Genomic DNA, 25,820 nt, shown 5'->3' on the forward strand with positions numbered 1-25,820 from the left:
AGATATTTGGGCCAATAAAGGGTCCACATGGCGTCGCTTTTACACGTGTCAGGTGCCACGAGCTGGTGCCACGTCAGTCTATGATAATATCTTTGCGGCCAGATATTTTTGCTAGCCCAACAACCTCAAAAACCTATTTCGTTATTCCTTCGCAGCATTATTATCATCGGCTATTATTAACTTGTCTAAAAATATCTTCATCAATTTACCAAAACCCGTCATTGACCTCACTTTATTTTCCTTTTCCAGCTGGAATAATAAGTTCAAATTTTATCTTATTAAATTTTTTATGATCTTTTCCATTTCTAAAAAAAATAATAATAATAAATTCTCCATATATCAATTATATCCCGTTTCATTATTTATTTTATAAATAATAGGATTAATTTAATTCACCTCCTTAAATTTTGATAAAATGCATTTAATCCTCGTAAATTTAAAATTTCATTATCCACCTGACGTGAAGTATTTAATTGAAAACTCCGATTGAAATTGGATTTTGATGTCCAAGTAGGTTGGCTAAAGTGACCTAATAAATAAAAACCTAATAAATGAAAAAAAAAAAAAAAAAAAAGCAATTTCTGGAGTTTTAAAATTATTAAGAGAAAATATGTTTTTTTTTTCTATTTTTTGAAGTTTTTTTCCATTTTATGAAAAAAAAAAAAAAAACTAAAATCGAGATTCTTGTGTTATAAGAAAATAATGGTATGATTCTCATTTTCATATTTTATTCATGACTTGAGATAAGAAAATTGATCAAGGAAACAATTAATATTATTTTTTGGCATCTGATAAGGTAAATTGTTAAAAAAATATGTATATAATTATTATTATATTAATTCACTTTTTAAAAAATAAAATATAATTTCTATTCTTATTCACTTTGCCTTAAATTAAATTAAAATTAATCTGCCATTTATTTTAAAGTATGTGAAGGTTTAGTCGTGAGACCTCAGGCCGTTGACCATGACCTCGCACCTAAGATTTAGATTAATCTTTTAGTCTTGTGTTTGAACATATTTTGAGTCTACATGATTAAGGTTTAAGTGGTCTTGTGTTGATGATGACGATGACTGATGAAGCAATGATTAATTTTTTTCTCCATATTTATTCACCATGTAAAGCATGAAGAAAGTTAAATATAGTTAAAAATAATTAAAATTTTATATATTTTAAATTATTTAATTTTTACTTTACATTTATTTTTATTTTATTTTTTATTTTATTTTTTATTTTCCGTTCTTTTGTATTTTCTCTCGAACCTTTGTCAACCGTGATTATTTTTATTTACATAGAATTAGGTTCTATTTGAGAAATATTTTCAAAAATCATTTAAAAAAATAATTTTCTAATATTTTGTAAAACAAAATTATATTTAAAAATCCAAAATATACTTTAACTTATTTTTAATGTTTTTAAAAATAATTTTTATAATAGTGTTTCATTTTTAGTCATTTTTTATATTCATATAATTAAAATTTTAAAACAATTTAAAAGTAAAATAAGTAAAAATAATTTGAAACAATTAAAAGGTGTTCTTAAAAAAAAATCATATTTTTTATTTTTAAAATAAGTAAACTATTTTTTACCTCGTTTAAATTTAAACTTGAAATTTGGGAAAAACTTATTATTATTATTATTTATTTATTTATTTTGCTAACTTGGATTATGAGGTCCTTTCTTTTGGGTGACAACATGTGGCCTAGGCCCTAGGCATATTCCACTGGATAATGAAGGGTTAGAAATATCCAAAAACCAGAAAGCTCAAGCTCAAAACAAAGGACTGCAGGCCCTTGTTGATTTGAATGTTGAACCGACTGTTTGTGGCTCTCCGTTTGAGATGCCTCTGTCCCTACACCTCCTTGAGGGACAAGTTGGAAACTACCAAAGAATATCATCTCTCTCTCTCTCTCTCTCTCTCTCTCCTTTTTCGTTTCCCTTTCTCAATAATTTCTCTCTTTTTGTTTTTTTCTTTTCTTTAAACACGACAAGTTATTTCACAAGAAGATCAAATATAAAAATTCAAATCATCTTGCGTATACGTAGGTAATACCACCTGATTAATGACATCCTTTTAATACCTGTCATGCCCTAAATTTTGGACAACCCGGAATTCAACTTGTAATCTCAGTTTAAAGATTTGATCATAAGGGTTACTCTTATCCACGCTGGAAATCAATCAAAACACCTTAAATTTTCTTTTTTCTTTTCAGTAAAGCGTCTAATCCTAAATAAATTTTTTAATTTAAAATTTACTGTAACATATTATTATACTTGTGAACAGGAGATAGTATGATGGTGGGTTTTGGAGTCACAAGTCCAGTTCTGGATTGCCCAGAATTTAGGATGTGACAATACATATCGAAAAAAAATGTTATTTGATATTATGATAGAACTCTTAAAGATAATCATACTTTGATGAATGAATTTATATATAGAATCAATATAAATAACTTATAACATGCAAATATTAAGTGTTATCCCAAAGTTTCATTTAAGATTCATTTTGAAAGAAAATGGGTTATCTCTCTCGTTTTTTTAAATAAGACCGAAATACGCATCATGAAGAACTCACCATGATTGAAGATTATATTTAGGTCAAATTTCATGTAAGATTAGAGTTCACTTAGGAATGTAAGTTATTATTTTAAGGCATCAAATCATCCACATTAAATCAAATTATTTATTATTTTAAAAAATTAGATTAAAAACATTTCAAATAAAAACAAAGTTCAAAATTGATGCATTTACTCTTAAAATAGTTTTCTAAAAATGCTAACCAACTTTTCCCCGAGTATTTTAGCCAAATAAATAAATAAATAAAAATATCAAATTTGTGATAATTCTTTTTTTTTTTTTTTTTTAAAAAAAAAAGGAATCAGTGACGTTTAAAGGAGGTGTTTGCATTTGTAAGTGATAGTAGGCATAGGTTGAGCTTTGAAGGTCGATCAGTCGAGCACCGAGTGTCGACCATGTGAGATAGTGGTATCATTCTTTTCTTGTAAACCTTGTGAGATGATGTTTAGGTATATTGGATCAATTGAGGGTAATTGTTGAAGGCCTAAGAGAGTCGAAGAATAATAGTGTAAAAGGTTTTAAAGCCTTGGACCGAAATAAACAAACCTTCAGACTTAGGATTCAAGATAGAAAAGAATAGACAATGGCAAGTTTGTTGAACCATTATTAAAATAAATAAAAAAATAAAAAAAATTGTCCTCTCTTACGGTTTTTTCTTATTTATTTGTTGTTTGTATTATTATTATCATTTATATTTAGAGTGTGTTAAGAATTAAGATCGTGCTTCTTAAAAGTGTTTTTAACTTTTTTAAAACTTGAAAGTTAAAATTTTCAAATATTAGAAAGATTAAAAACACTTTATAAGATCATTGTTAAAAACATTCTTAATTTGATTAAAAATCGTTTCAATTTGACCATCACTTGATACAGCCATGTTGAGTATTTACATTAAGTTGGATTCAAAGCCGGAGATTTACCTGTTGTTAACTTCAGGATCTCGTGGAATTAATCGAAATGCGCATAAATTGGCCCAGACATCCATGGTTATAAAAAATAAAAAAAATAAGACTTCACACTGAAAGCTGCTGCAAAAGGGACCCCATCTATCATTTTCCTCCATGAATAGAAAACATGATGGAATTCACAAGAAAGAAAAACAAGGTCTAGTTCAGGCTTCAGAAAAGTGCTCTGAATTTATTTTTAATTTCCTTTTCCAACTTTAGCTCCACATAGGCAATATCTAAATCATGTCCTTACATAATCAAGATGCATTGACTACTTGACCAATGCTATATAATCTCTATTTTTTGTATCCCTGTACCTACACACCCATGAATCATGATTGATAAGAAGCAATATCTCAGCTTGTGGAAAACAGTTGAGAGGACATATCCAGGGAGACCAGCTCATGTAATTCAAAGCCTCATCGTCTACCATCACCCAACCAAGAATATAACACAAAGATAGATGAGAAGACCTTATTAGACTAGAGCTTGTATTCCACAAAAATTTCATTTTCACATTAGAACAGTATTCTTCTTTCTTAAACATCAAGCGAAGCTGCCAAGGATGACTCAGATAAGGAAAACCGAATTCGAAGAAATGTATATGTTCTTATGCTCAAATGCAAATGCAGTGTTATGGATAGAGGAAAACGAATTAGAATTAAATTCTCTAGGCTTCTGATATTCAAAACCCCCACAAGTTGGCTGACATGTGATGACAACAACAATCTGAACTAGGAGTCTTCTCAATAGTTTATGAAGATCCATGTCACCAGTAGTCTCCACAAGAACATATTCCATCCTTGAAGTGATGGAAGCGATTAGAATCCCTCACTACAATCTCCCTCTGGGTAATCCTTGAGATGAATTTAGTTGCATTGTGGCAATCCCCACAAACCCTCAAGTTCTTGAAGATCCGGATAGGACTTTTAGGAGGGGTGCTAATGATTCCAAATGCAATAGCTAATCTCTCGCTATGACTAGTGAGGATATGCTCTTTTTCGTCCTCCTCGACATCCTGCAACACAAAGCTATAGTCTGGAATATAACCAAGGCTCTTCATTTTGGCAGTCAAAACTCGCAACTCCTCATATATCTCCTTGCATTTCGGATGGGATTGGTTCCCAGTATAAAAGACATCAACCTTGCGGTTCACTTCAATTGTGCTCCAACCGGGAGTTTTCTTCAATCCCCTCTCTCTAGCCAGTGATCTCACTTTATCAACTCCCTCCCATTTCCCAACATTAGCATAAATATTTGACAACAGAACATAATATCCAACATTTTTTGAATCAACTTCAAATAAGCGATCTGAAGCGAATTTACCCAACTCAATATTCCCATGTATTCTACAAGCGCCAAGAAGGGCACCCCAGATGGAAGCATCAGGCTGTAAAGGCATGTCCTTTATAAAATCATATGCCATTTCTAGATAACCAGCTCGACCAAGCAAGTCTACCATGCACCCATAGTGCTTCAAACTAGGCTTAATTCCATACTCCTGCATCAGACGAAAGCACCATTTACCCTCCTCAACAAAACCCGAATGGCTACAAGCTGACAATAACGAGACAAATGTAACATGATCAGGCTTAACCCCCTCATCTAGCATTTCTCCAAATAGCTTTAGAGTTTTCTCAGCATGTCCATGAATTCCATGACAGGATATTATGGCATTCCAAGTGACAGAACTCTCTTGGGGCACTTGATAGAACAAGGACATTGCATCAACCAATCTTCCACATTTTCCATACACATCAATGAGGCAGGTAGCCACAAAAACATCCAAGTGGAGATTGGTCTTAATCACCCGCCCATGAATTTTCATTCCTTGTTGCAAGGCTCCAACATGCGCATAAGCTGGCAGAATGCTAACCCAAGTCCCTTGATTAGGTATGATCTCCTTGCACTCTTCCATCATTTTATATACTTCAATTGCCTCACTTGCAAGACCATTTTGAGCATAACCTGTTATCAAAGTGTTCCATGAAATCACATCTTTAACTGGGATTATCTCAAAAACTTTATGTGCAGAATCTAGAAGACCCAATTTTGCATACATGTCCACAACTGCATTTCCAATGACAACATCTTCCATAAGCCAACCCCTTCTCATGATGAATCCGTGAACAGATCTGCTATTTTTACAATCCCTAGACTGAGCAACAATAGAAGCTAAACTCACTAGTGTTAATAAATCAGGCTGAAATCCATTAAGTTGCATTTTGACAAAGAACCCATGTGCAGTGACTGGATCATCATTCTGCTCATAGGCAGCAATTATTGAGTTCCATGACACTACATCTGTTATAAACATTTGTTGAAAAGCTTTCCGTGCATCCTCCAAGTTACCAAATTTAGCATACATATTAATCAAGGCATTAGACACAAATAAGTCAAACTCTAACCCATGTTTTATGACATACAAATGGATTAGCATTGCAGTTGAAATGTCCCCCAATTGTGGACAGACAGGAAGAATGCTGACAACTGTAACAAAATTCATCTTTATTCCCTCCAATCTCATTTCATCTAAGACATCCAATGCCTGTGCAGCATTTCCATTTTGAATGAGCCCAGAAATCATGGCATTCCAAGAACCCATATCTCGAAACGGCATATCATCAAACAAGCTACGGGCAATACCTGTAAAACCAAACCGAGAATACATATGGATCAAGGAAGCAGCCACAAATACATTCCATTGGAAACCCAGTTTGAAAGCCCAGCAATGAATCTTCCTCCCATCAACTAGAGTTCCGCAAGCTTTCAACACTGGAGGAAAAGTGTAAAAATCAGGTCGAATTTCGGACACCAATAACAGCTGATAGAAACAGCCTATGGCTTCATGGAAATGGCCATTATGAACATAGGCAGATATCATTGAGTTCCAGGCATAGACATCCTTTTGTGGGATCTGATCAAAGGTGCAGCGAGACAAGGATACATCACCAAGGTTAGCGTAAAGATTGACAAGTCGGGTTGAGATAAAAATGCTTTGAACTTTCCCCGCCACCACAAGAAGGGCATGAAGGCACTTTGCAAAGGGGGTTTTGGTGCTGGAGTCAAATAAAAAATTGAAATCAATCTCTTCATTCTGGTTTCCAAGGCCATATGATGAGAACTGTGGAGAACTTCTGGCTGCAGAAAATAATTGGATAGGTCGTCTACGTGGTGGCAGAAATTTTGAAGTGTACCTACTTTTCAAGGTTGGCGCCAATCTGGATATCAAAACAAACGCTCATATCAGCAATGGAGTGCAAAATCCAGAACATACACTCATGTTTTAACAAGCACTTGAACACAAAATATCAAAACCAGTGATTATTCTTAAAAATGAATGCATTCAGGGAACAAAAACACAACATTAACCTATCAAATTTTACACCCCAATTGGTTACTGATCAAATTCAGGAAAATAAAATAAATTGAAGTTCTGAATATTGAATTCTTCATTATTTGAAATAATGAGATTACAAAAACCACTCTACTAAACCTTACACGATTATTTTACTTTCTTGGATACGTTTTTCATGTTTCCAAAAAAAAAAAAAAAAGGGGGGGGGGGGGGGGGGGGGGGGGGGGGAAAGAAGGTCATTCTACAATGCTGGTCCCACCAATCAAGTTCCAGATTCTTACCATTGCACCAGATAATAGATAATAATTAAGTCTCAATATTTTGTTTTCATTTTCCACCCTTTTCTCTCCAACCAAAAATTGCCAATTTAAACTTACATCAAAGTGCACTTCTTCTCCCCTCTTCATTACGTTACATACAAAACCTAAATTATACAATCAGAAGTTGTCCAATTTTTTTTTAAAATATCAAAAACCTACAAATTCAAGCCAAAAGAAAAAACCCCACAAACGCCTACCTATACATTTCGCTTGGTTACTGATATGAAGATAATGGTAAACAAAATAAAATATAAAATTGAATCTTGGGCCCCGAATGGCATGAAACATAGCATTAAAATTTAGGTTTTCTCCTCTTTGCTACATTTTCTCGGCAACCAAACGGAGCAACAAGAGCAATCCTGGCAGAGAAGCCAGTAAATTTATTACGAAATTGAAGAACCATAGAACAAGAAACTGCACCTGAACATACATGTAGCTCCTTTGCAATAACGAGAGATCCACTAAAATTTGGAATCACTTCAATAAGGGTTTTGGAGTTAGGGTTTTAGAGATCTGGGAGATGACCATGTTAACCGGGTCACCCGACCCATCCCACTTTGATAGCCTAATTATGAGTCCAGATCCGGCCCATTTTATAACCCATGTCCAGTAGCCCAATCCAGTATCCCAACCCAATTCTATCGTAACCGACTCTTTTGGCCTATTTCATAACTATTTTCGAAAATAGTACTTAAAAACAGTTTTTAAGATCTGCATTTTTTATTTTTTTTTATGTTTTATAAAAAAAAAAAATTTGTTTAAAAACTGAAAATGTTTTTAATATTTTTAAATATGTTTTAAAAACAAATTTTATATCTAGTGCTTTATTTTTAATCATTTTATATATTTATATCATTATTATTTTTAAATATTCCTAAAAAAATAGGTTAAAACAATTAAAAGATGTTTTTTAAAAACATCTTAGGGGATGTTTGGTAAAACTTAATGACTTAAGTTTATTTTAAGTTAAATTATACTTAAATTATTAAATTAAAACTTATTACTTAATTCTTACTTTAAATATTAAAACTGTTTGATAAAATTAACTTAAAATTTATTCTAAATCATCAAATTAATATATTTTTTCTCATCAATTATAACTATAATAAAGGATGTTGAGTAACAGTAGAATTCATAAAATAACAAAAGAGATCGGAGAATAGTAAAAAGGATAACAAAGGTAATTATGACAAATGATGGTAAAAAGATAAAATAAAGATATGAATTTAATTACTTATTGCTTAAAATTATTTTTTTGCTTTAAGTCATATTATTAAGTTATTTTTATCAAATATATTTAATTTATTTAATGACTTAAATTAAGTTATTAAATCATTTTAAGTTATTAAATTAATCTATCTAACATCTACTCATTTATATTCTTAAAAACAAAAAATAGAAAATAATTTTTATTACGTGTTTATTTTGTTTTTTATTTAAAAATAAAAAACCGTTATTAAACAGATATTTTATTTTATTTTTTTTAAGTTGGATTGGATTTGAAGAATCAGAAGCAACAAATCATAAATAACCATATTTTTTTAATAAATAAAAAAATAGTATCTACTTTTTTGGGATTTCGAAGAGAATAAATTTTTATATTTAAAAGGTTATAAAAAGAAGAGAGATTAAAGGTTGGAAGCTTTTGTATATGTGTTGTTATGTTGAAAGGCACCCACATGAAGATGCTTTTCGAGAAGGTTCTTTGATGTCGATATTAAAAAAGCATATCCTCCATGTTGAGATTGTAATTTATTTATAACTTTTTATCCCTTTTGATTCTTAGTCTTTTTCACCAAATTTATTATTTTATAATTTCAAGTGATTTTTTTTAATATTTGAAAAGTTTGACAAAATTTTATAAATTATTTTCAAAAATCTATAGAAATACTAAGTTTTTTTTTTTTATTAATACTTAATATTAAAAAATATTACTGGATGAGTCTAAAATTTACGATGCAATGCCCATCAGGCTTAGTTTAGAATACCAAAATAAGGTATTAAGTCTTTGTTGGGTAATTGTCTTTTAACATAATTTTTGAAAACTATTTTTTTAATGTTTTATAAAACAAAAATTTATTTGAAGACTTAAAATATTTTTAAATATGTTTTTAAAATGATTTTTATGAGTAGTATTTTATTTTTAATCATTTTAAATGTTTATATACTTATTTTTTAAAATAGTCATAAAAAATAAATGAAAATGATATAAAATAACTTTAAAAAATTTATTAGAGAACAACCTGGTCAAAAAACATTTTGTTGATCATCAAATAAGTTTTTCAGGTTTTTTGTTATGAAAAATAGAAAAAGTTTCCAAACAGACCCTAATTATTTATGGATAATATTTTTAAAGTCATGCTCAAAATTTTTTTTTTGAAAATAATAAAAAAATAATTATACGAGATTTTAAGTATCTAAATATTTTTTTTAAATAATCATTTGTAATATTTTATCTTTAATGTACGATGACAATAGGGCAGGTTTGCAATGGGTTGCCCCCATCCAAAGACGAAGCGGGTATTAGAAATTCTCATATCCTTCTCACCTTGCCCCGTTAACTTTTTTTTGAATTTTTTTTAAAATTACTTTTAATTTTTTTAATTATATTAAAATAATATATTTTATAAATAATTAAATAATTATATTTTTTATAACTTATTTTATTAAAACATATTTTATTATCATCTATATATTAAAAATAGTAAAATAAAATTATTATATATAATCGTGAGGAACCGTCCAGGTGGAAACCACCTCATTGCTATCTCTAAACGTACATATGCAATAATTTTTTTAAAATAAAGAGCATAGAAAAAGTAAAAATATTAAAATTTAAAACAGGTGGGGGAATTGGGGAGGGTAGTTTGGTAATTTCATGAGAGGGGAGATAGCACGTGAAAAGAAATGTAAAAAAGAGAGACGTACATGTGACGCCACCTGGCAGAAGCTAGCGTCAGATTGGTGGAAAATGGGTGAGTGGGGCCACCATGACTTTCTGTTTCGGATCCACCAATCAGACTCAAACACATATTGGGTGGAGCCCCACCGGGCACCGTCACGACCAGATATAGAATATTTCGTGGGTTACTTAGCCTTGATTCTCGCTGTCCTCCATGCCCATGCACATGCCCACACTCCACATCATACATTAAATACTATGCCACCTCATTGTATCACATCCCCAAGTTCTACGAAAAATTGAAGATACAAAGAAATAAAAAAATAAAATAATAATAATAATACAATTGTATTTATTAGACATAAAATAATATGATTCTATTGGACACGTGTCATGTCATTTTACGATTAGGATCAGCTTTTGGTATAGTACCAAAAAAATAATTCTTTAATATCATGGTCAAATCCTATATTATATATATATAACATCATCATAGCATTTTTGCTTTTATTATTATTATTATCTTAAGCTTTGTGGGTAATCATAAAATGATATGGGTGAGGGCATCTCATTATTGCTATCATAGAATACTTCCTTTTTGCCCACACTAGATCCTTCTTGGCTCAATGGTTAGGGTTCATGTTGCATCCTACCTAGCTTCCACACACACGTGTAATAAAAAAAAATTAATATTAAATATTTTAAGGTTCATCTCGATAATCAAAATATGTTCACTAATCCTTCAATTTTATTTATTTGCATATTTATGTGTAAGATGATTTAAATTTTATTATATGTATTCAACGATTGAGATTTAAAGTTTAATAGGTATCGGTTTGGTACCTTAACATTTCCAATATTTCATGTTTAAGATTTAATTTTTTTTAGAGCCCGTTTGGTAGTGATTCTAGTAGAAGTGTTTTTATTTGAAGTGTTTTCTGCTATAGTGTTTTTGTGAAAAACACTTTTATGATAATCAGAAAAAATGATTCTAAAGTGTTTTTGATAATATATTGTATAAATATAAAAACACTTTTAATATTAATAAATTATTAAAAAGGACATACAATTTTAATTAAAAAAAATGGTATGATAAACAAAAAAAACTTTTTATTAATGAAAAAACATCTAAATCACTAAAAAAATAACATTGAATAAAAGATAATTTTAAAATTAAAACAATATATGATTACCTATTAATTTCTAAAAAAAAAAAAGACTTTTCTAATTAAAAATAATAATTTTTTTATCACTATACTAAAATTTTAAAAAATATTTACAAAAAACATCTAAATCAATAAATAAATAAAAACATTGAATAAAAGATAATTTTAAAAGTAAAACAATATATGACCACCTATTAATTTCTATAAATAAAAAAAAAAGATTTTTCTAATTGATTTATCACTGGGGGGCATTTTTGGAATATTTCAAAAAAATTGAAGTGTTTTTTTAAAAAAAACACCTGTCAAGTGATTCTCTAAAAATCACTTCAAGTGTTTTTCCAGATTTTTAAAAGTGTTTTTTAAAATTTGCCAACATTTTATTTTCATCCCAAAAACACATAAAAGTGTTTTTAAGGGTAGAAACACTTTTAAAAATCACTGCCAAACGGACTCTTAATTTGGTTATAATTTTTCAAACTAAAGTTTTTAATAAATTTATATTGGTTTAATATGAAAATATGATATTGGATACGATGTATCATACTTTCAGTTATTTAAAAAAAAAATCACGTATCTTTAAAGTTGCTAACACTTTAGGTTTAATAAAATTAACATTATTTGTATATTATCTCATTGTAGATCCTATTTTAAATTAGATTATATTGATGGCTTAGGGCTTATTTGGAGTGAGTATCAAGTTCATTTCCAAAATTAGAAAGAAAAAATTAGGTCAAGAGATCTTGTACCCTATTTCTATGCTACCACTATGCCAAAAGATAATCCTATACCCTTTGTTTTATTTGTGTCCATGCCTAGGGTTTGGAGATGATAGTGGGGAGTGGGAAGGAGATAAGGGATCAAATCAAAGTTGGTCATTTGGGAATCCATTCGCACATGAGGGTGACCTTTTGTGCTTTTTGACCTTATCCTATTCATTGTTTAAAGTTTAAAATTGGAGAAAGAAAATATAATATTTGTGTTTGATATTTTTTTCGTAGCTAGAATAATTGGTACTTATTGAATCGATTCATACCAGAAATCATACCAGAAAGAAATCAATGACAATGCGTCACATACGTAGTTAACTTTTATTACTACTTTATACCTTCATTTTATTCTCTTGTATCTTGATTCTATTATTTATACCTAATGTCAATTTTTTTTTTATACTCCGATCTCATGTTTATACCCCTCATCTAATGATCTGAATTTAGTTATACATTTTCGACGATCGAGATTAAAAGTTAAATGAATATCGGTTCAATATTATAATATTTTTCTAATGTTTTGCAAGAACATTGGATTCAAGATTTTAGGAGATGTTGGTTCATGTCCCCATATCACACGTTATAATTATAATCGTTATGATTGAACTTTAAGCTAAAGCTAAAGCATTGGATTTGCTTTCTCTACCTTGAGCATGAGCCTCCTTCTATCTCAAAACTAGATGATTGTGGGTGTGTGGGGTGGAAATTTTATGATAATTATTACTTGGTGGGGTTGTTGAGAAAATTGAAGGAAAGAGTGGTGAAAAATAAATAAATAAATCCAAGAAAATGGGGAAAAACAAATCAAGGAAAATAAGATATAAATTTAAACATAATAAATACTAAAATTTATTTTAATTTTTTTAATAAGAAGAATTTCAAAATATTACATTTAAAATTTTTTGTTGGTAAATTAAAGCTTGTTTGAAAGATTTTCTTAAGAGGATTTTTTTTATACTTATTTAAAAGGGTTAAATAATCAATTTTTATTGTATTTTTAAATCACTATTTCAATTGCATAATAATAATTATTGTTATAATTTTTATTTATTATTTATTATTATTAAATATAGAAATTAATAAATATTTTAAATAGAAATTAAATAAAAAATTTTGAATCTCTTTGTCCATTTTTTTCCTCTCCTTCCCATAATTTCTACGATTTAGATTTCTTTATGGTTTTTCTTTATTGAACATTAAATCATCCCATGAGGCAATTAAGTTGAGGCTGTAATGCACATTTATTTATTTTTTTCATAATTTTTTTACTTCAGATTATTTAATATTTAGGGTTTTATGCATTGACTTTTTTTTTCATAAGCTTTATGCACTTTATCAAAGGTGATGCTTAAATGGACTCCTTCGCATTTAACTTTTATAAAGAAAACCATTTAGTGTGGAGTGGGTCTATTCCAAGAGTTATCATTTGGGCGATCGAATCCGGGTTTTAGAGTTGTGTTGTTTCATCTTAACAATTCCTTTATCAATATGGTACTTTTATGACTTAAATTCATGACCCTTGATCTATGATACTATTTTTTTTTATAAGGGCTTTGACTATCTCATTTAATGATGGTTGATCAAACTTTTGATGGCATGCGAGATATCTCTTAAGAACTATTTTAAGAGGCATTAGTTATATAATCTCTCTTGGGACTTAAGACTTGTAATGATTCGTACCCAATTGTGTATATATTGTCCACTTTAGGCTCTCACGATTTTAAAAAACACATACATAATTAAGAGGAGTTTATAACACGTTTACATGATTAAAATGAACTTATAACGTGTCTACATGCCTTTTAAAAACTATTTTAAAAGGCATTATTTACATAATCTCTCATAGAACTTAAGAGTTGTATCGGTTCGCACCCAATTGTGTATATATTATCCACTTTGGTCCCTCAAGGGGTCTTCATGACTTTAAAACACGTTTACATGATTAAGATGAACTTCTAACACATTTACATGATTAAGAGGAATTTATATTTATATAGCGTCAAAAACTTTCTTCATTTTCTCTGATACCCAATATGAGATATCACAAATACCCCCCTATGCAAACATAAATGTGAAACCAAATAGACAAACACCTGATACGGGGCCAAACAAACCCTGCATCGAGGTTGATCCGGATCAACTCTTATACCATTTATAATGACCTGCACCTAATTGTGTATATATTATCCGCTTTTGGTGTAAAAAAACTTCAAAACTTTAAAATATATCTAAGGAGAGTTCATACTTATATAACATTAAAAAACTTTCTCACAAAAATCTTAAATCTTGAAAAATTTAGAATAAAGACAATAAAAGAAGGGTAATTTAAATAATGTCCTCAAAAAGGTGATTATTACAAGATTAACACTTTTAATATTAAAAAGATGGACACGGGCAAAGTTAGGGTTTTTGTCACCACAATCAAATCAACGTTATACATATCTAAATATGAATAGAGATTAAGTATTAAAAAGAAGATGGTTTTGCCTAACAAAAGTAATAGCATCTGGTACACATGTCACAATGTTAACAAGTCATCTTAAATTATCTTAAGTACCCCACCACTTCTTCAACATCAATTAAGATCACTTTTTATTATAAAACTAATCTAAATATCTATACATCACGAGAAAATAATAATTTCAAATGTAATTTTTTTAACAATTGATTTATGCAATTTATCGTTGTTTTGCAAGTAGCTTGTCTATTGAACACATTGCTTCACATAATTTTAGAATTAATTTCGTTCACCTCTACTAAGGTATTGACTAAATATATTTAATCCTGGTAAATTAAATTTTTTTTATTTATTTTCTATTTTATTTAAAGTAAGAAAGATATCCGATGAAATTTAAAATGTTTAAGAAGTAACCCACGTTTTTATCATATAAATAAATATTTGTAAAATATTTTTTTTTTTCTTTTTTTAATAAAAGAAGTATGTCTAGATTTGAGCCGTTAAAGGGTGGTGGGAATAGTGTGGGAGGGTATAAAAAGACGTATGGACTCATCCACCAATCCACTCTTCCACAAGCACAACAAACAAAATAACCATCATATCAACTGTCACAAAAAAAGCAACATCCAACGGTCAGAAGCCTCCCACCTATCACTCGTTGATTGGGTACACATCACACCGCTGTCAAAAGACCACTGCCCATTGGTCCACGTTGCGCAACCACGACGTCTCCCTCCAATATTAAAGAAATATAGAAAATCGGGGCTTCCCCGTCCTTAAATGTCGACTCGTGTCGTGGTTGCCACGACACTTGTCGCCTCCACCGCAGAAGTTCAAGGAAACGACACTGCCACCAGTCACTGCGCCACCTACAGCCCAAATTTATTAAAAAAGGTGAACGGGTCTCTCTCTACACTCTCCACCAGAGTGTTCTTTTTTTTTCTTTTTCCCTTTTCTTTTTTCTTTTTAGGGTTTAGGGTATTTGGTTTTGGTTTTTAATTAATGGGTTGAATGAGTTTTTTCGTTTTTTGAAAGGTTTTATTGATTTTTTTTTTTCATCGACATGGGGGAATTTTCAATTTTCAGTTGGGGTGATTTTTTCTTTCTTTCTATTTTTGTTCTTCGTTGATGGGTTTATGTTTTTGGAATTATGGGTTTAGTATGGCTGAGGATTATGGGTAGGGATCTATGTTAATTTTTGATTGATCTTTCATGTGCAATTGGATCAGAAGTTGGAGAGTAAAGGCAAACAGAATAGTGTTCGTCGCAAAGATGTGAGATTGAAAGACATGATTTGTTTGTCATTTTTGTGTTTGGTGGGTGGTTGGATCTAAAGTTGAAGACAAGAAAGCAAAGATGTTTGGGTTTTCGATTGATCTGTGTAATTCAATGCATGCATAGGACAATTTTGCTTGCTTTTGTCAGTGTTTTTGTCCTATTCTTGAATATGGGTTCTAGAGTGATGTTTTACTCTTCATGTTTTCATTCTTTCAGGCTGGATTTGGGATTGTTTTGACTGCTTGACTTCTCAATTGTGTGTTTGTTTTCTAAATATAGTAGTGATGATTATACATGATGTTCTATGTTTATGGCTTTTGGTTTTGAGTTTGAGTTTGTTAAGTTATAGGGGTTTTCTAGTTTTGAATATTTTGGTGGTGGTTGGGTTTAGTTTTGGGATAATGATGAACCAAGTACCTTAATTTCGATGGGTCCTTAGAGCTTATTCATAGATAGCTTTGAATGTTCTGTCTCATCTTGCATATCTTTCATTGATTTGATGAATTTTGGGTCTACATTTGAAGAAAGAGAGCAAAAAGAAATTGGGGTTTTCTTGCAGATCTGCTTCAATTGGTTGGATGTATAAGACACCTCTCATTTGTTGGGTTTCAGTGAATTACTAAAAAATAGGATCAAACATGAATTTCAAGAACTTCAGTGATATGCCGCCAGAAGGAAATGGTGGTAAGCCACTGGGAAATTTCTCCTTGACCCGGCAACCTTCCATATACTCCTTGACCATTGATGAGTTCCAAAACTCCTTGGGTGGAGTTGGGAAGGATTTTGGATCAATGAACATGGATGAACTTTTGAAGAACATTTGGACAGCTGAAGAGACTCAGAATATGACATCCTCCGCTGGTGGAGAAGGGAGTGTCCCTGGTGGGAATTTGCAACGGCAGGGTTCTTTGACATTGCCTCGGACAATTAGTCAGAAAACTGTTGATGAAGTTTGGAAGGACTTGCTTAAAGAAAATAGTGCATTGAAAGAAGGTAGTGTTGGGGGGCCACCAAACTTGCAGCAGAGGCAACCTACTTTAGGAGAGATGACTTTGGAAGAGTTTTTGGTGAGAGTAGGGGTAGTAAGAGAAGATGCTCAACCAATTGTTAGGCCAAATAATAGTGGATTTTACGGTTTATCATCACAGCCCAATCATGCTGGGTTAGGGCTTGGGTTTCAGCAATCAGGTCGAAATAATGGTGCTTTAACTAACCAGATCACAGAGAGTAATTATTTAGTTCCTAATCAACCTCCTAGTCTAGCTTTGAATATGAGTGGAGCTAGATCTTCTCAGCAACAGCAGCAGGATCACCATCATCAACAACAGCATCAGCCACTCTTTCCCAAGCAAGCGACTGTGGCTTTTTCCTCTCCAATGCATTTAACAAACACCACTCAGCTTGCTAGCTCGGGTGTGCGGGGTGCAGTGGTTGGAATTGCAAATCCTACGCGGGGTGCAGTGGTTGGAATTGCAAATCCTACGGTTAACAATGGTCTGGTTCAGAATGGTGGGCTACAGAGTGGAGGAATGGCCATGATTGGTTTGGGAACTGGGGCTGTTTTGGGTGCCTCTGGATCTCCTGCAAGCCACATATCTTCTGATGTAATTGGGAAGAGTAATGTGAACACATCTTCATTATCGCCTGCTCCTTATGTGTTTAATGGAAGCCAGCGGGGAAGAAAACCTGGTGCACTGGAGAAAGTAGTAGAGAGAAGGCAGAGAAGGATGATTAAAAACAGAGAATCAGCCGCAAGATCACGAGCTCGTAAGCAGGTGAATATCCATCATACATCTTTTAGTGGTTCCACACTATTTATTTTGTGTTGCTTGTGATGCTCTTGTAGTTTCTTTGTGATACTTCAAGCTAATCAAAAGGAAGCTGGTATACATATATGTGTGTGGGCTGTTGGATTCTGATAGTTTAATAGATCCTGAGTCAGACTCTGGCAGATTCATTTGAACCTTTGTATCATTTCATGCAGTCTTTAGTCTTTCAAAATTTTCTTAAAATGAATTTGTGAAGTAAATTAAATCTGAAATCCTTTCTGGAAGTTGCCTATGATTTGTTTGGTGGGGGCCCTTGAGGCCTGGCTCAAGTGGTAAAGGGATGGGGAGGGTTTGTTGGAGGTTCCGGGTTCAAGTCCCAATGGGAACAAAAAATTTACCTATCAAAAATAAATGATTTGTTTGGAGGGGAATCCCTCATTATGCAAGAAAGTTATCTTTGTATAGCTCTTTTAGATGAACAGGGTAGCTGCTCCTATTTCTATCCTGAAATGCAAATTTAGAGCAGGATACTCATAAGCAATTATGCATAAACATAGCATCTAAATGAAACGCTACTATAGTTATGCACCTTGTCATAAGATTTGGTTGAAGTCAAGGTTATATTTTGTGGGATATTGCTTCTTTTCTTCAATAACAACAAGACATTAAATCACAACCATTTGGGATTGACTATGTGAGTCCTTCTGCCTTTCTGTTTTATCTAGGCCTAAAACAATCTGTGTCTTGAAATTGATTAGCGGACAACTTAGGCTGATATGGAAACAGTGTAGGAAAATCAGGGAGACCTTTGTTACCAAAACATAAATCCCAGCTGATGAAAGCTTAAGCATGCAGCATGTCCATGTGATGTGGGGTAATATGAAGTTGAAACTGTTTCATCTTGAATTGGGCAAAAAGCATTGTGGTAGAAACCAGGTCCTCCAAACAGTTTTGATTTACAATGCACTTTGCTTGGTTAAATTGTTAGTCTTGTTGATGAATCTACTTCTTGATACTACTTCATTGCTTTTCTCTTTTGGGGTTTCTGCCAGGCTTATACCTTGGAACTTGAAATGGAAGTTGCAAAACTGAAAGAGGCGAATGAAGAATTGCAGAAGAAACAGGTTAAGTGTAGTCAAAACCTTGGTTTTTATAAAATGATATTTGGAAAATTAATGCCACTAACCCTTCTTTACTGCTCTTTGATTGCTACAGGCGGATATGGAAGTCCAGAAAAATCAGGTACAAGCCCTTTTTAGTTGTGCAGTTGCCTCTGTTCTTAGTTTACATTGGCAAACTCCAATTTTAATTGAAGATAATATATACATAGTTCCTCTAAAAGCGCCATAGCCTACATTTTGTTAATGATCAAGTAAATAGAAAGAACTGTAATTTAGCAGTTGGTAGCATCACCGAGGTGGGTAATGATTTACTTTATCTTAATTGCAACAAAACTATGACCATAGTCCCATCCAAGGAGTTGAAATTGAGTCGTTTAATCTTTAATATGCTGTTCCTCTCTCTCTTTCTCTCTCTATGTACGCAATGGCTTCCCCAAGTCTTAATTCCCAAGAGTGCATTGTCCTTTTGACAGGCCTCTTACCTTGTGATTGGGGACACCCTGTTCTTCCTGATAAATTTAAAAACAGAGCTCAATTTCATTCCTTGAATATAGTTGTGTTTTAAAAGGTAGCAGTGAAGGAAAAGAGACTGATCACCCTTTTTCTTTGTTTTGTTTTGGGCAGATCTTGGAGACAATTCGGCAAAGGGGAGGTAAAAGACTCTGCTTGAGAAGAACACTAACAGGCCCTTGGTAGAGTAAATTAAATAATCTGTGGAGCTAATGACAAAGCATGGGTACACAAACTTGGCCCTTTCCTAGGTATAAGGATTGGGTGCTAAATCTTTGGTAGGGGTAATAATGCTTTTCCACAAAGGGTAGGGCAGCTTGACTGTATAGAAGCTAAAAGTGGGTGTGCTGTAAGTAATGATCTGAGGGTAGTTTGATCCCGTAGATTAAACCTTTTGGTTGTGTGTTGTTTGCTTCTCATTTTATAAGCCAGGGCACCCAGGCTAGTTAAAAACAGAGTATGGGTCCAGTGTGCACCCTGGGCTGGTTACTTGAGAAGTTGTTAAATTTTCAACTGTTGTCCACAATCTAGCGTGTACTCTGCATTTTATGTAAAGCTAATTTATTAGCTTAGGTAATCAGATGTATGACATGCCCTTTTTAGGCCTTGAATTATAAGTTTTATTTTTTGCTCATTCCTTTCTTTTTTGCTTTGATGTTTAATGTCGAGTCACAAACAATATAAAATTGTTTAAATTAGTCTATAAATAAAGGTAAATGCCAAAGGGATCTTTTCATCCTGCTATCCCAATTAATTAGTGGCTAGGAAAACAAACTAGAAGATCCCAACCAGGATTCTACAAGAATTCAGCACCAGCATTCTTCTAGTCATCAGTTCTACTTCTCTGTGAAAATAATTCTATTCGTAGTGTTTACCCCTTAGCATTCAACACGAAGGAAGGCTCAAGCAAGAATCCCAAACTGCAGCAGTCCAAAGAAAAATCTACAAGAAGAAACCAAGCTCAGAGTCATTAGGATATGAAGCCCTTGTACATAAAAGCACCCTAAAAAAGCATCATGTTTGAATATGAGAGACATACCTGAGTCAGTTATGGAGCTTGTGATACTTGAGACCTTTACAGAAATCAGTACTAGCACAAAATACAATCCTGAGATGTTGATTACAAAAACCCAATTCTCATTTCAAGCCCAAGCAGCTGGCAAGAAATTGACTCATTTCAACCACTGACTTGAATTGGTGCAGGGTAACTCCAACCATAAGTGCCAGACACTGTCTCTCTAGCTCTTAGGGTACTCAAAAACAAGACCTTCAGCTACACTCCTTGCTCTTGCATGACTAAAAAGCTTGCTAACAATTGCCAATGCAAATTCTATTGCAGTTGCAAGCCCCCTGCTTGTAATCAGCTTGCCGTCAATAACTACCCTAGCTCCCTCCACTACTTCATTGGTGAGCTTGCTAGCTACAGAGGGATGAGCGGTGGCTCTTTTACCCTGTTTTTGGCCAAGGAAGCATAAGTGTATAATACCACTGTTTAGAAGCATGCATACATCAACTTGTCTCGACTTACCTTGAGTAACCCTTGTCTATGTAAGACTGTTGGCGAGGAGCAGATTGCTCCATATATTCTTCCTGCTGATCCTTGTTCTTTGAGCATCTTCTTCAGAACCTTGGATTTGTGCAGCCGCTCAGCACCAGCAATCCCCCCCTGAAATTTGGAATTAACCAACCTGTCAGCAATGTGGATTGAGTAGAAAAGACAGTCACTTTAAGGTTTATTATGTCCAGATTTTGAATTACAACAGTGGGGAACACAATGCATTCTTGAAAAAACAAATTGTGTGTCCAGACACATCATTCCAAATAATGGATAAGTGTACCAAAATACAAAATAACTAGAATGCACATGTGAATGAAGTTGAAAGGATTGGAAATGTACCAGACTATCAATATCTGAGAGAGTAAACAGGTATTTAACCAAGAAGTGATTATTCCTAGAATCTACAACAAAATCAGTAGCAGACAACTGCATTTACCAGATATTCAGCATAACTGGAAATTAGCAGCATGTCCTTACTGACCCAATGGTCCCAAGCAATATAGAAAAATATTAAGAGAATTTTGAGATTTCATTCTGACTCCAAGCAACACACACACACACACATATATATATAACCAAAACCAGCAGTGCCATGAAATGCCAAAGGACAAAATCAAAATCTTACGAAGAATCTTTGACTTCTGATAATTCTACTGAGAAAACTAGAAATCAAAGAGAACAATTAGATTTTCAAGGCTTTCTGTTTGTCTCACCGGAAGAATGATCAAGTCATAAATTGATTCAGCAGCATTATCAATTGACTTGTCAGCTATAAGTTTAATGCCTCGAGATGCTAAAATCTGCAAAGATTTCTCAACTGAAGCAACCACAACATCCACCTTTGCTCGCCGTAGAATATCTACAACTGTAACCACTTCAATTTCTTCAGAACCATTTGCAACTGGGACAAGAACCTGTGACATACTTGAATGATGAGAAAATATCGAGTTTAGAGGGCTAAAATTAGACAGAAGAAAAGAAAAAGCACTGTGACCATTGGAGCCCGATGAATCTAAACAAACATTATGGGAAGTGTTTCAGTTTACAGGAATTGGGGGAATCAGCAAAACATAAACAGAACATTTGGATGAACAATTTGGAAAAATGTGCAAATAGAACTGAACACACTACAATATTTGCACACAGATCATGATAATTGGGAAAACAAATTCAATGCTGGAAATCATTATAGCCTTCAGATTCACACCCTCTACTGATAAGAAAGTTCACCATAAAAGAAGAATCTCTGCAAACAAGACTATTGAATGGCTACAAATGTAGACAAATGAAAACAGCCACTTTGATGTTAAACATCCCATGATTCCCATCACATGTTATACAAGAAGCAGAAAGATTAACACTCCTAATATGGTGAAAGCTCTTAAGACATTAACCCTAACCCTGAAAATGCCAGTCTGGTTCAACTATAGATGCAACATTGTAGAAGCAACTTCTTCCAATAATATAGTGTAAGCACATACTTGCTTCAAGATTTCTAGTGAAAACTATGAAAGGGGATGAACAAACCGCAATCTGGTGTCTGTTATTTCACTTTTGGTGTGGAACAGGGTAACACTGGAAACAAAAACAGATAAAATCCTGGACCTCAATTAGAAGGTTGAGCAATAGTGATCATATGTTTAGTCAAACATGTTCTAACGGACAAAACATATCATATGCCAAGTTATCTGGATCAATATATTCCAATGGATCTAAAGGAACTTTGTACTGTAAATCCTTGATGACCACCTACCACTACAACAAATGCTAGAATATGTGAACTTAATGTTACTTAGTAACTAATACAAAATCCAATTTAGTCACGTTAATAACCAAAGTTCAAGCCACAAAAGTCGGATCCAAGACATGAAACCACAAAAGCAAGTAACCTCAAAAAATACCCCAAAACCAACAATCATATCCACTGAACCCTTGACAAAATAGTTGAGAATAAAAGGAATACTTACATGAGGACTATGATCAACTGACCATTCAACTTCATTAAACTCTTCCTTTTTATGATTGTCCTCAGCAGTACGCATCAGCTGACATGAAAGACACAAAATAGAGTTAGCTCAAGCTGATTAGCCACATAATACATTTAAAGAAAAGGAAAAGACACATAAGGGGAAAAGAGAGAGATCAAAGTCCATCTGTTGATCAGAAAATAGTTGACACTTCACACACAATATTTAAATAGAGAATATTGATAGCAATGGCACAAAACAATAGTACAATGAGTTACACAGTACAGTAGTAGGTCTCACCAACAATTCTCCAACCTCCTTGGCTACAGACTCTCCAAAAAGTTGATCAACTAATGCTAAAGCAAACTCAAAAGCAGTTCCGGGGCCTCTGCTTGTTGTGAGCTCCCCAGAAACTTGTAGATTTGATTTAACAGCCCTGAAGGTTGGAAGCTTGTCCATGAATGCTGGGTGACAAGTCATCTTGCACAAGAAACTACATCCAAATCAGCCAACCAAATACATTCCTACATTCAAATTCATTAGAACTTGATCAAAAGACAAAGCACCTAACTTACCTGTTTTCTTCTCAGAAGGCCCCATGGTTGAAGTGTAATGGCTGGAGCAGCACATATAGCACCATACAGCCTTTTTTCCTCAGCGTGTTTGCTAGTAATTTTCCGGAGAATTTCACTATCCCTCAATCGTGCAGAGCCCGGCATTCCTCCCTTAAACAATGCACATGATATAAGCCATTTATAAAATATCAAACCAGATCAGAAGAATAAACATCGCAAAAGGGAAAACAAATAACAACAATTGATTTCATCAATTGGGAAATGCAAACATAAAAAGAACAAGAAATCTAAAGCTATGTCTGGTTCTAGGAAAGCACTAATGAAAGGAAAAAAAATGTTAAGGAAAACCATTTTCTCATGATAGGTTTTACTATGAAAAATACGGAAAAGAAGCAAATATGATTAAAACTACTTGGAAACTTATGCATTTTCAAATTATTTAATTTTTATGTAAAAAAACTTAAATATGTTAATGAGTTTGACATACCATATAAAAATAATTTATTGATTCTAAATCTGTTTTTAAAATTTTTCTTTACTTTTTCTTTCCTTCTATTTTCCTCTTTATTTTTTTCCCTTGCATTTTACCTCAAATTTGCATAACCAAACATGGCCTAAAGAACTAGAATTTTTCCTCCAATTTTGAGTACTAGTTGCTTCTCTTCAATGGCCCTACCAATTAATGCAGGATCCTCATCTAACACCACAAGCCCCTAAAACTCTTTGCTTCAAACAGTTGATAGGAACTTCTCTAACCTTATTCTTTGCCAAAATCTCCAATTGTCAATCTAATAAATTCTAGTTACCATTATCAGGCAGCATTGCTGCAACCACTATCACAACAACCCCATTCTCCAATTCATGAATCATACGATGTATAAAATCAGCAATAATGAAATCTACGTTCTTGAAAACTAACCGGCAAAGCTATGAGATCAAAAATTTCATCAGAGCATGTTGAGATGGAGGTATCAGCAACCAGTCTGGTGCCGCTAGAAGCCTCAATCTCGAGCTGGGGTTCCACCGACGCCACAACCACGTTCGCACCAGCTCGCCGCAGAACGTCGACTAGAATAACCGCTTCCATTTCCTCCGTTCCATATCCAATAGGCACCAGAACCTGCGTCCATAACACAAACTCACAAAATTAAGACCTTCACAACCCTAAAACTTTATCCCCTCAAAAAACTGTTTGATTCCCGGGAAAATGCAAAAAGGGCCAAAAAAATTTCGTTCGGCTACGTTTTCCCTTCTGGGTTTTGTCCGAAACCAAAAATAGAGAGTGCGACAACCTTTTTGGGAGGAAGAGAGGTGGTGGTGGTTGGAAAGAGAGTTTTAGCGGATTTCGAGGAGCGTTTGGGAGTATGTGTTTTTGAGGGCGTGGAGGTGAGAGCCACCAGAAATGGGGTCTTGATGGAAGAAGAGAAGCTCAAAGAAGGTGGTGAGAGAAGCGGCGATAGACTCAGACACTTCATTGCGTTTCATCAACTGCAAATTTCAGCTCTGGTTTCTCACTATATCCAGATTTTTTGAAGCTTCTCCGGTTTGAGCCCCATTTTTTTTCTAATAAACAAAAAAAAAAATTGAATATCCCCTAATATTATGAATTATTGCTTTAATGAAAAATATTTTTTTCCCAAACAGTAGGAAATTTTGGTTTGAGTAATTATTGAAAACTGATTCAATTTTTCGTTTTAGTTTTTTTTTTCTTATTAGGATAAATATTGATAGTAATTCTCTTATTATTATAAAGAAGATATCAATATAGTTAATTTCATATAATTTGAAAAAAAAATCTATATTTGAATAAAATAACTAAAGTGGTCTAATATCCTATATTGAATATTGAATGGGGAAAAAAATGAAAAAACTTATAATTTTATATATGTATGAATTAATCTCAATCGTATAGACACATTTTAAAATTATATAAACCTTTTAGACCTATAGTGGACGATATCTCGGGATTAGGAGTTAATCATTACAAATGATATTATGTTATGATGTCCCCGTAAATAATATTTACATGATTGAAAGTTAACTATTATAAATGATATATATCTCGCTGTCTAAATAATCACTCTTCTCCATAAAAAAATAACACATTTATTGTGTTTTATAGGACTGTGGTGCCAAATAAACATGTGTGCGTGATTGTGATATTTCATGTTGGACATAAATTTTTTTGTTTAAAGTTACGTATGTATTAAATTATTTTAAATTTATAAACGCATGTTTAAAGTCGATGACCCGTTAAGCTTAAAGTGGGCAACATCAATATTATTGGTAACAAATCATTATGATTTGATCCTACAATACTATGAGAACAACAAAAGTATTATATTTATATAAGGGTAATCGTCATATTTCTAAACGATAGAAAAAGTTTTTTGAAATAGAACTTTAAACTAAATGATATTTAATAATGTTAAATATTAAATTGTTTATTTTTGTAATATTTTATTTTTATTAAATATTAAAAATTAAAAATAAAGAAAAACCAACAAAAAAACAAAATGAGTCTGAAAGTAAATTATTTTCAACAAAAAA

At 32.6% G+C, this 25,820-nt stretch overlaps 3 protein-coding genes across 12 annotated transcripts; 1 reads left to right on the top strand and 2 right to left on the bottom strand.

The window, feature by feature from the left end:
- Nucleotides 1–3,688: 3,688 nt before the first annotated feature.
- On the bottom strand, nt 3,689–7,754 carry LOC100854677 (pentatricopeptide repeat-containing protein At4g33990). 2 transcript variants are annotated; one of them, XM_010649446.3, is made up of 2 exons: nt 7,620–7,754; nt 3,689–6,742 (listed from the first exon to the last, which is right to left on the bottom strand). In XM_010649446.3, the coding sequence occupies exons 1-2, from the start codon at nt 7,625–7,627 to the stop codon at nt 4,291–4,293; spliced, it is 2,460 nt and encodes an 819-aa protein (XP_010647748.1). In that variant the 5' UTR covers nt 7,628–7,754; the 3' UTR covers nt 3,689–4,290. The 2 variants fall into 2 exon arrangements, with proteins under 2 accessions (XP_010647748.1, XP_059591900.1); XM_059735917.1 differs by having other exon boundaries at nt 7,630–7,731.
- Nucleotides 7,755–15,263: 7,509 nt separating this feature from the next.
- LOC100243434 (bZIP transcription factor 46) lies at nt 15,264–19,804 on the top strand. 8 transcript variants are annotated; one of them, XM_010649444.3, is made up of 5 exons: nt 15,265–15,386; nt 16,383–17,545; nt 18,592–18,663; nt 18,755–18,781; nt 19,285–19,804. In XM_010649444.3, exons 2-5 carry the CDS (start codon nt 16,409–16,411, stop codon nt 19,354–19,356), a joined length of 1,308 nt encoding a protein of 435 aa, XP_010647746.1. In that variant the 5' UTR covers nt 15,265–15,386; nt 16,383–16,408; the 3' UTR covers nt 19,357–19,804. The 8 variants fall into 8 exon arrangements, with proteins under 8 accessions (XP_059591904.1, XP_010647746.1, XP_003631613.1 ...); XM_003631565.4 differs by having other exon boundaries at nt 15,270–15,386; nt 16,330–17,545; XM_059735922.1 differs by having other exon boundaries at nt 15,280–15,766; nt 16,330–17,545.
- A 45-nt stretch (nt 19,805–19,849) lies between these two features.
- Nucleotides 19,850–24,838, bottom strand: LOC100258951 (protein DJ-1 homolog C). Of its 2 annotated transcripts, XR_009465393.1 has the most exons (9): nt 24,563–24,838; nt 24,190–24,390; nt 23,271–23,420; nt 22,996–23,175; nt 22,696–22,773; nt 21,442–21,642; nt 20,699–20,836; nt 20,210–20,621; nt 19,850–20,112 (listed from the first exon to the last, which is right to left on the bottom strand). XR_009465393.1 is itself a non-coding variant. In XM_059735923.1 (8 exons), the coding sequence occupies exons 1-8, from the start codon at nt 24,743–24,745 to the stop codon at nt 20,409–20,411; spliced, it is 1,344 nt and encodes a 447-aa protein (XP_059591906.1). In that variant the 5' UTR covers nt 24,746–24,830; the 3' UTR covers nt 20,164–20,408. The 2 variants fall into 2 exon arrangements, 1 of the variants encoding a protein (XP_059591906.1); XM_059735923.1 differs by lacking the exon at nt 19,850–20,112 and having other exon boundaries at nt 20,164–20,621; nt 24,563–24,830.
- Between the last annotated feature and the right edge of the window lie 982 nt (nt 24,839–25,820).

This window comes from Vitis vinifera, chromosome 3, assembly GCF_030704535.1.
Source record: "Vitis vinifera cultivar Pinot Noir 40024 chromosome 3, ASM3070453v1".
NCBI classification, from domain to species: domain Eukaryota; kingdom Viridiplantae; phylum Streptophyta; class Magnoliopsida; order Vitales; family Vitaceae; genus Vitis; species Vitis vinifera.

Bases quoted from the DNA above. Each gene is read 5' to 3' on its own strand.
- LOC100243434 (XM_059735921.1), top strand. From the start codon at position 16,409: ATGAATTTCAAGAACTTCAGTGATATGCCGCCAGAAGGAAATGGTGGT. The intron at 17,546-18,591 runs GTGAATATCCAT...GGTTTCTGCCAG, and splicing joins GATCACGAGCTCGTAAGCAG to GCTTATACCTTGGAACTTGA. The intron at 18,664-18,754 runs GTTAAGTGTAGT...TGATTGCTACAG, and splicing joins AAGAATTGCAGAAGAAACAG to GCGGATATGGAAGTCCAGAA.
- LOC100258951 (XM_059735923.1), bottom strand. From the start codon at position 24,745: ATGAAGTGTCTGAGTCTATCGCCGCTTCTCTCACCACCTTCTTTGAGC. The intron at 21,643-22,695 runs GTAAGTATTCCT...AGTATGTCACAG, and splicing joins CAGTTGATCATAGTCCTCAT to GTTCTTGTCCCAGTTGCAAA. The intron at 20,837-21,441 runs GTGAGACAAACA...TCCAAATTTCAG, and splicing joins ATGACTTGATCATTCTTCCG to GGGGGGATTGCTGGTGCTGA.